At 41.0% G+C, this 9604-nt stretch overlaps 1 protein-coding gene across 1 annotated transcript in view; it reads right to left on the bottom strand.

Annotated features, from left to right (window-relative positions):
• Positions 1 to 4516: 4516 nt before the first annotated feature.
• The window catches only part of LOC109928454 (cysteine-rich secretory protein LCCL domain-containing 1), a 34127-nt gene continuing 29039 nt past the window's right edge, over positions 4517 to 9604 (bottom strand). The window contains exons 6-8 of the mRNA XM_048595665.1: positions 6315 to 6445; positions 4693 to 4736; positions 4517 to 4608 (exon numbers count right to left, since the gene is read on the bottom strand). Coding sequence (XP_048451622.1) covers positions 4517 to 4608; positions 4693 to 4736; positions 6315 to 6445 — 267 coding nt within the window. The remainder of the gene's footprint in view (positions 4609 to 4692; positions 4737 to 6314; positions 6446 to 9604) is intronic.

Below are 9604 nucleotides of genomic sequence, written 5' to 3'. Positions count from 1 at the left end.
TGTTTAGCCTATTCCTATACACAATCTTCATACTTTATGTTAACATTCAAACAAATAAGTTAGGAGCTGAAATAGGCCATTTGGCCACTCAAGTCTGTTCCACATTTGAAAACGATCATGGTTGATCTGATTGCATCCTCAGTTCCACATTACTTCTGACTCCAGCATCTGCAGTTCTTGCTATCTCTGATAAACTCTCCCTGGCCCCTTGTTTACCAACAATCTATCCATCTCTGCCTCAAAAATATTCAAAGACTTTACTTCCACCAGTTTTTCAGGAAGAGCACCAAAGACTCACAGCCCTTAAAATGTTTCCCCTTATCTCTGTCTTAAATGAACAACACTTCATTTTCAAACAATAACCCTTAATTCTACCTCCTGAAAGTGATGCCACAGCTCATTCTCATTTGCATATTTACACCAACCAAATTGTCACTACAGCTCATCTTAATTCAATCCATCAAATTTCTCCTTTCATAGTGCACTGCGTGCTTTGCGTACACGAGACACCAGAGAGAGATTTTAACCTCACCCAATTGTCAGGAAACTGATGGGATCCAATCAGTTCCCATTTTACAAACCCATCCAATGAAGTCAATAGAAACAAAAATTTGCCAAGGTGAAAGGTGAGTGGCTGATCAGTTTCCTGAAGGGTGCAATTGATCAAAATTGCCCCTGTACATTTCCTATCAGTGCTTCAGTTAAGGGTCCAAGTGATGTAGGTAGACCCACAGTGCTATAAGAAGACAGATCTATGAACAATGACAATGAAGGGATGATGCCAAGTCAGTATCGTGTGAGACTTGGAGAGGAATTTTCAGGATGTGGCATTCCCATGCTACTGCATAACCTCGTTCTGGCTGGTAAAGGCTGTTGTAAATTATTGTGAAGGAGACAGAGATGTTGCAGTGCATCTTGTAGATAATACACATTGCTGCGGTGGTAGAGGGAGTGAAAACTAAGATAGTAGATGGGATGCTGATAAATGGATTTTTCTTTTTATGGATGGTGTCAAGCTTCTTCACAGTTGTTACAGATACACCCATCTGGGAAGTACAGTATTCCATCACACATGTGACCTGTGTTTTATAAATGTTACACAAGCTTTGGAGAGTCAGGAGGTGAGTTACTCAGAATTCAAAGCCTCTGTCTGCCCTTACAGCTACAGTATTTATATGGAAACACAAAACAGGACTCCTGCAGCCTGCTCCACCATTCAATATGATCATGGCTGATCATCGAGATCAGTATCCTAATTCCACCCTCCCCTCATGTCCCTTGATTCTTTTAGTTACAAGAGCTATACCTACCTCCTTCTAGAAAACTCCATGTTTTGGCATCAACCACTTTCTGTGGTAGTGAATTCCACAGGCTCACCACTCTCTGGGTGAAGACATTTCTCCTTATCTCAATCCTAAACGATTTACCCCTTATCCTTAAACTGTGACCCCTGGTTCTGGAATCCCTCACCATTGGGAATATCCTTCTACATCTAACCTGCCTAGTCTTGTTAGAATTTTATAGATTTCCATGAGATCCCACCTCATTCTTCTAAACTCCCGTGAACACAGTCCCAACCAATTCAATCTCTTCTCATATGTCAGTTCTGTCATCCCAGGAATGCTAACAGTAAACATTCGCCGGACTCCCTCTGTAGCATGAACATCGTTCCTCAGATAAGGAGACTAAACCAGTACAGAAATTTCCAGATGTGGCCTCACCAATGCCCTCTACAGCTGCAGCAAGACTTCCCTGTTCCTATACTCAAATCCTCTCACCTTGAAGGCCAATGTACAGCTTGCCTTCTTTGCCTACTGCACCTGTACACTTACATTCAGTGACTGGTGCACAAGGACCCTCAGGTCTCATTGAACATTCCCCTCTTTCAATTTACAGCCATTGAAATAATAATCTGTCTTCATATTTCTGCTACCAAAGTGGATAACTTCAAATTGATCCACATTAGACTGCATCTGCCATGCATTTGCCCACCTACTCAGCCTATCCAAATCAAACTGCAACATCTCTGCATTCTCCTCACAGTTTACCCTTCCACCTAGACTTGTGTCTTCAGCAAATTTTGAGATATTACATTTAGTTCCCTTACCTAAATCATTAACATATATTGTGAATAGGTGGGATCTGATACCAATCCTTGTAGTATCTCAGTAGTCACTTTTCTTTCTGAAAAAGACCCATTTATTCCCATGGCTGGTCCAATCATGTTTCTGGCCAATGATAGTCCCCAGGACGTTGACAGTGGGAGCTCAGGATGTTAATGCCACTGTATGTCAGGGGAAGAATTGACTCTCTGCCAAGTAGTGAATCAGTCAATGCTTTGCAGCTGACCACAGGTCAGGAGCATACCCTTAGGGTTTGCATGATAGCGAGAGGCTTGATAGGCAGGAACCATTTTCACTGGACTATAGGAGGTTGAGAGACAACCGTATAGAGGTTTATAAATCATGACGGTCATAGACTAAGTGAATGGCAGGTGGCTTTACTCTTGGGTAGGGAATATCAAGATTTGGGGGCATATATTTAATGTGAGATAAGAAAGATTTTAGAAAGACATGAGGGATTTTTGGAACAAATTTTTTTTACACAGACAGTGGTCCGTGTGTGGAAAGAACTTTCAGAGGAAGTGGTGGATGTAGGTACAGTTACAACGTTTAAAAAACTTTTGGATAAGTTCATGAATAAGAAATGTTTGGAGAGATATGAACCGAGCGCAGGTAGGTGGGACTAGTTTAGTTTGGGATTATAATCAGTATGGACTGGTTGGATCAAAGGATCCATTTCCATGCTGTATGACTCTATGATGTTGGACTGACAATTTTTGGGACTGATTTGGAGGCATCAGTTCAGCAATCCCAGAGGGTAGGAAAGGGTCACCACTCTTGGAGGGCAGAATATTCCTGATCCTCCTGGCCCACAAGTTGAAAAGAGACTTGCTTACCTGTTCCATGTAATACTTCTGTTTGGCTGCACTGTTTTCCTGTGGCTTAGGAATTTGAGTTGAGTTTGCTTAATAAAGACAGGCAGTGTCAAGGGAATAATATGGCTTTTAAGAAAATACGTGTTTTCAACGACATCAAATTTTTCAATCTCATCACTTATTCCCTCAAGGATGAGAAAGCATTTGGGATTCTGGAATAATATAAGCTAAAAATAGCAAAGTGCACCCAAACCTTCATCTGACTCATCATCAAATCACCAAACTCTGCTTTAATCTCTTAATCTCTTCCCACTGATGCTGCCAGACCTGCTGAGTTTCTCCAGCAATTTCTCTTTTTGTTTAAGGTCTCCAGCATCTGCAGTTCTTTGTTTTATTTCAGTCAATGTATTTGGCTGCTGGGCAGGAAATAGAATTTTGATGGGGTCCTTCTTGTTTGAAAATGTCCTCAGCTTTGCCCAAGTTTCCCCAAGCTACATTCCTCCCCAAAAACATCTTGGAGTAAAAAGAGGTGTTTTCATTAAATTGAAAATTGAAACAACTCTTTCCTAATTTTAATCATTACCTACCTGATATGATTTAGGAGTGGATATATTAATCATCATAGAATCCCTACAGTGTGAAACAGGCCCTTTGACCCAACAAGTCCACACTGAATCTCAGAGCATCCCATCTAGACCCACCCCCTAATGTACACATCGGGTAATTTAGCATGGCCAATTGATCTAACCTGCACATCTTTGGATTGTGGGAGGAAACTGGAGTACCCAGAGAAAACCCACACGGACATGGGGAGAATGTGCAAACTCCACACAGAGTGTCACTTGAGGGTGGAATCGAACCTGCGTCCCTGGTGCTGTAAGGCAGCAGTGCTAACCATCGAGCCACTGTGCCACCCTAAATGTTTTCATACTCTGCATTTCAACTTATAACTTTTCTTGTTTAATTCCAATTTTTTTGAAATTGCAGTCTCTATGAAACTGCTTTGTTTTCATTCAAAAGAACGAATGTGGGCATTGCAGGCTAGGCCAGCATTTATTGCCTAACCTTAATTGCCCAGAGGGCAGTTAAGAGTTAATTACATTGCTGTGGGTCTGGAGTCACACACAGGTCAGGATGACAGATTTCCTTCCCTAACAAGGCCTCAGTGAACCAGATGGGTTTTTTCCAATCAATTGGCAATGAATTCCTGGTTATCATTAAACTCTTAATTCCAGATTTTTTGGTTTTAAATTGCATTCAAATTTCACCATCTGCCATGGCAGGATTTGAATGCAGGTTCCTGGGACATTTCCTGGACCTCTGAATTAATACCAATAATACCACTAGACCATTGCCTCAACCTGACTGAGAATGAGCAAAGTAAAGCTGGATACTCAGTCCAACTGCTTCATTCTCATGCACTTACCAGAAACCAGGCAGTGACCCTGGCAGCACAACTGCATAAACAGCACATAGGGTGCAAAACCTCAGGTCTGGAAGTAGGCAGGACAGTCAAAAGTGGGAGTAATAATGAGGACAAGATACAGAACAAAAGCTTCAAATGATAATCAATATGAATCATGCACCATTGATGTACCTTGGACAATGTGAGGCTGGTTTCTTGAATGTGCACATTTGATGTCCTCTTGTCTCGCAGTTAGCAGATTGGACTACAGAAAAGATAAAAGTTTAGTGAACAATAGTCGAAATAAACTAAAATTAAGATATTTAAAATATACCTCGAAAGAACTAACCTGTTACTTTGGAAATGGTAAATGAATTGGCAGCTCTGTATTTACTGAAACAAAAGGAGAAATGCGTAAGTTTGTTACAATGCTGAGACTCAATTCATTATCAAGTCCATTGTTGGGCACAGTTATTGAAACAATTCAGTTATAAAATAACTAATTCTGTAATCCCAAAAGTCACTGAGCTTCAGGATGGTATTTGTTCCAAACATGGTCAACTACATATTTACAGAATAGCTGCCTTTAATTGTTTTCTGATTCAGTTGTTAGGTAGCAGCTATGGATCAGCTGTTAGAGCCAGGAGTGTATGGGTTCAAATTCTACTTCAGAATATAAGTATGAATATCAAACCCGTCACTCTAGTGCAGTGCTGTGAGGACACTATACTGAGGAGGGCTAGTGCCTTTGGAATAACATGTTCAAGGGAAGCATTTTGTCTGCCCTTTCAGGTACATATATATATATATATATATATAAAAACTACGGCACTATTTTGAATAGAAGGGGAGCTATCTCCAGTGTTCTGGCACGAGGGACACTGGTTTGATTCCACCCTCAGGCGACTGTCTGTATGGAGCGTACACATTCTTCCTGTTTCTGCATGAATTTCCTCCGAGTGCTCCAGGTTCCTCCCATAATCCAAAGATGTGCAAGTTAGGTGGATCGGCCATGCTAAATTTCCCATAGTGTCCAGCAATGTGCAGGCTAGGTGGATTAGCCATGTGGGGTTATGGGGTTAGGTAGTGGATGAGTATGGGTTAGATGCTCTTCAGAGGGCTAGTGTGAACTCAATGGGCCAAATGAACTTCTTCCATACCGTAGGGATTCTATGGTAAAGCAAAAGTAACGTCACCAAAGTTTGGTTGAACCATAGAGCTTCCCTCTCTGAATGAGTGTGTGTGTGTGTGAGACAGAGAGAGATACAACTGGCAATGATTTAACCTGAGGGGCACCATACTTCAGGCAAGGGGAGACATTGAGAAGCAAAGTCCTTCATGGTAATTTCAGCTGGTGGAGGAGTTGAACCCACATTGATGGCATTAACTCTGCATCGCAAACCAACCATCCAGCCAAATGAGCTAACTGTGGTAAAGTTGTGAGTTGGAGGGTGGCAGAGGTCGTGAATTTAAAAAATGCTGTTGAAGGAAACCTGAAGCCTTGATGTGATACAGCAATATTCCCTATTGTGAGATAGGGCAATATTCCTTAGGGTAGGTGGTATATAATGCAAACATGGTATGTCAGTGGCAAAAGGAGTGATTTTTTTTTAAAAAAGGTGGTGACTCCGTTCCAATCAAGCTAAATGAAGCAGGCAACGCTACTGCTGCATCCTTGTCAGAACCGATATTTTCACCTTCTCACTCAAGGCTGGGGTCTACCCCTTCAATGTCCCATCAAGGGTATCCATTGGTAAGGCCTACATGCATGCTTGTGGAGGCTAAAATGTTTCATCTGTGTCAGTGTAATGCAAACTGCAGGTCCTGAGTGAAACCCAGAAGTGGGAATTCCTGACTCCTCATTTGTTGTTTTGTAGGTGACGTGCTGGGGTAAAAAGATCTATAGCCTTACTTCTTTACCTTCTTTTAATGTTTTATGAATGATGTCCAATTGCAGTCACCAATACTCACCCATATGATTGAACCCCATTCCTATTGGCTTTTATGAAGAATGGTTTCCTTCCTTGTCTGGTAACATCGACCCAGCCCCCTTCATTGTCGAGTACTCCATAATGCATCGCTGCTCTACAAATACTTGATTGCTGAAAGAATGTATATAAAATTAAAGTAAATACTATAAACAAACTACATATTTGCTGATGTATTCTAAAAAATCATTTTTGCAGTAGTTAACCTCTGTATTAATGACAGTGAAAACAAAGGTATACAATTGGTCATAGATGACAAACTAAGACATGAAGCATAATTCTGTGGGGATAAAGAAATAGAATTTGCACTTTACACAGGTATGAAGAGGGTGTATTTGATATTGCTCATTGACATTGTTCTGTGAATGTGAGAGAGCAGTTTGTGCTCATGCCTCAGCAATTAGAATTTGCGAGCAGTCAGCAATATTGTAAATGTTTCCAGTAGAGGAGGGATGAGTGGGTGGAAAATTAGGTACTGGTGATGACAGTTAAAGGTAATCTTAAAAGGAGAGTACAGATTGACTGCTTTGAATCACTGTTCCAGCTATTTGAGGGCTAGTTCAAGTTTTACAGTGACGTTCCTTTCATCTTTGAATTTTGGAGTTGGGACGTTATGTTGAGATTGTACAGGATGTTGGTGAGGTCTATTCCGGAGTACCATATCCAGTTATAGGAAGGATATTATTAAGCTGGAGAGGGTTCAGAAGAGATTTACCAGGACGTTTCTGGGAATGGAGTATTTGAATTATGAGGGGCTGGGGCATTTTTCATTGGAGCAAAGGAAGTTGAGGGGTGACCTTACAGAGGTTTATAAAATCATGAGGGTATAGATAAGATGAATGGCCTTTTCCTTAGGGTAGGGAATTTCAAGACCTGGGACATATTTTTAAGGTGAGAGGAGAAAGATTTAAAAGAGATAGGAGAACAACTTTGTCTTTTACACAGAGGTTGGTTCATATACGGAATGAACTTCCGAAGGAAGTGGTGGTTGTGGATACAATTACAACATTTAAAAGACACTTGGATAGGTACATGAATAAGAAATGTTTGGAGGGATATGGGCCAAGCGCAGGCAGGTGGGACTAGTTTAGTTTGGCATGGACTGGTTCAATCAGAAGGCCTGTTTCCATGCTGCATGGCTCTGTGACTCTGAATTTGTTTAAATTCCACTCTGGAGCTCCTCAAAGAAAACATAGCCTGGAGAAGGAAACCAATTTCTCTAGTGAACACGATGAAAGAATTACAAGACAGTCAGGAATGGTCAGAAATGGGAGAACAAGATAAATGCCAACAACAAAGCACCCAGAACCATGACCTCACAAGAAATGCAGTTATCAGGCAAGAAGTGTTAAAACAAGGCTTTTGTTCACATGTCTCTTAACCTTTGTTTAGCCCCCGGCACCATCCACAGCTGCAGCACTCATAAGCCTTTACACACCTTCCCCATTTTTGATCACAGCAATCACAGCAGCACACTTCACAGCTAACATCTTCTGCTATTCTAGGCACTGATAATATATCCAAGCTGGGTAAAGTAGTCTGGAACAATAACAACCCAAACTGCGAAATTACCAAGCTGCATCCTCAGCGTCCTCCTCTACACTGGCCAGATCTGGAAAACGTATGCTCAACGGGGGGACACTCTGAACAATTCCCAGCTTTACTATTTCAGCTGATCTTCGGCATTTCTTGGCAACAAGGTCACCAACTCAGAACCCTGATGCATTCTAATGACACCAGTGTACATTAATTTTTGGGAAAAAGATTTCTGTGCTGGTTTATCAGATGGATGATACCCATCTATTCAGTCCTTCTATAAATTATATGGCTCATTGAGTCACAACCTTCTCCACTTCTACATCTCAGCTACAAGCACATCTGCAAGCAAGCTATGAAGTTGTCAGATACTGAGACTGACAAGCGGGAGACACTGTCATTAATGGCCATGAATTCTGGAAGTTTCATGTTTAGAAGGGATTGGAAGAGACAAGCAGAAATGGAAAATTCGGCTGGCTGAGAAAAGTGCCCAGAGGAGTAAACACCCAATGAATTCTGCACCTTCTCAGGTCATTGTCTTTTTCTGCAGCAAATGTAACAGAGATCACCATGCCAGGGTGGAGCTATTCAGTCACACCAAGAGATGGTAAACACAGAGCTGACTAACACAATGCAAACCACCATCTTAGAAGATGGAAGACTGACCCCATTGAGTGAGGTCAACTCTCACTCTTCATTTTTAATAGAAAAAGAGGACCCAGCCTGCTAATTGCTTCTAGTAACAGGCAGTTATCCTGTAATGCAATAGTTACATTCTTGTGTGACGTTGCGTTCTAGAAAGTTTCACCATAGAAAACTGCCATAAAAAATTGCGTTATAGGGAAATCACTATTGAAAATCACTATACCCGTACAGCAGAAAGTTTGCGTTATCCAAACAGCATCCACTAATCATTAATCGCATTACAGCCAATTCGTGTTCATGAAACATGCGTTATAACAGAGCTACCCGTACATATACTCACTCTTTTCTGGTATCATGCTTTAAATCTTCACTCCACTCCACCCAGTGCCTCTATATGGTTTTTATAATATGATGACCAGAACTACGCTCAGTTATCTGAAGTGTGATCTCACCAGTGTTGAATACATATCCAATATAATTTCCCTACATTTAAATTCTCCTCATCTGGAAATAAAACGTCATACTTGGCTTGCTTTGACCATGGTAATGCTGACTTAGGGACAACCTTTAGTGATTGGTGTATTGAGAATCCAAGATCCTTTGTTCCTCTGCCTCACCTAGACTTGCTGGTAAGTTACCTCCCTATCCTTCTGAATATTTTCTGATTGACCAATTCAGAGATGTTATTACAAATTTCTAGAGCAGATGGCACTTAAACCTGCTTCTCCTAGCCCAGCAGGAAGCAATCTGTCATTGTACCACAAGAACCCCCTCCCTATGCTTCTGACAAAATATGTTACCTCATACGTATCTGCGTTTGAGTTATTTTGCCAATTATTTGTACCAACTGCAAGATCATAAGTGTCTTTCTGTAGTTTGGTGACATTCAGTAATTCACAATTGTATTTTTGATTCCAATGACAAAATCAGTAATGTAAATTCTGATTAGCAAGTGGTCCCAACATTGATTTGGTGAACACCAGTTGCCACTTTCTATCATCTGAAAAGCAATAGTTTACTCTCATTCTCTTTTTCTGTCTGGAAGCCAACTAGAAATCTATTCTATATAACACAGTGTGGAGCTAGAGGAAC

The sequence above is a fragment of the Rhincodon typus genome, chromosome 4 (genome assembly GCF_021869965.1).
Source record: "Rhincodon typus isolate 14 chromosome 4, sRhiTyp1.1, whole genome shotgun sequence".
Classification (NCBI taxonomy): domain Eukaryota; kingdom Metazoa; phylum Chordata; class Chondrichthyes; order Orectolobiformes; family Rhincodontidae; genus Rhincodon; species Rhincodon typus.
Note: the sequence above shows the minus strand (reverse complement) of the source record. Positions and strands in the feature narration are given on the sequence as shown.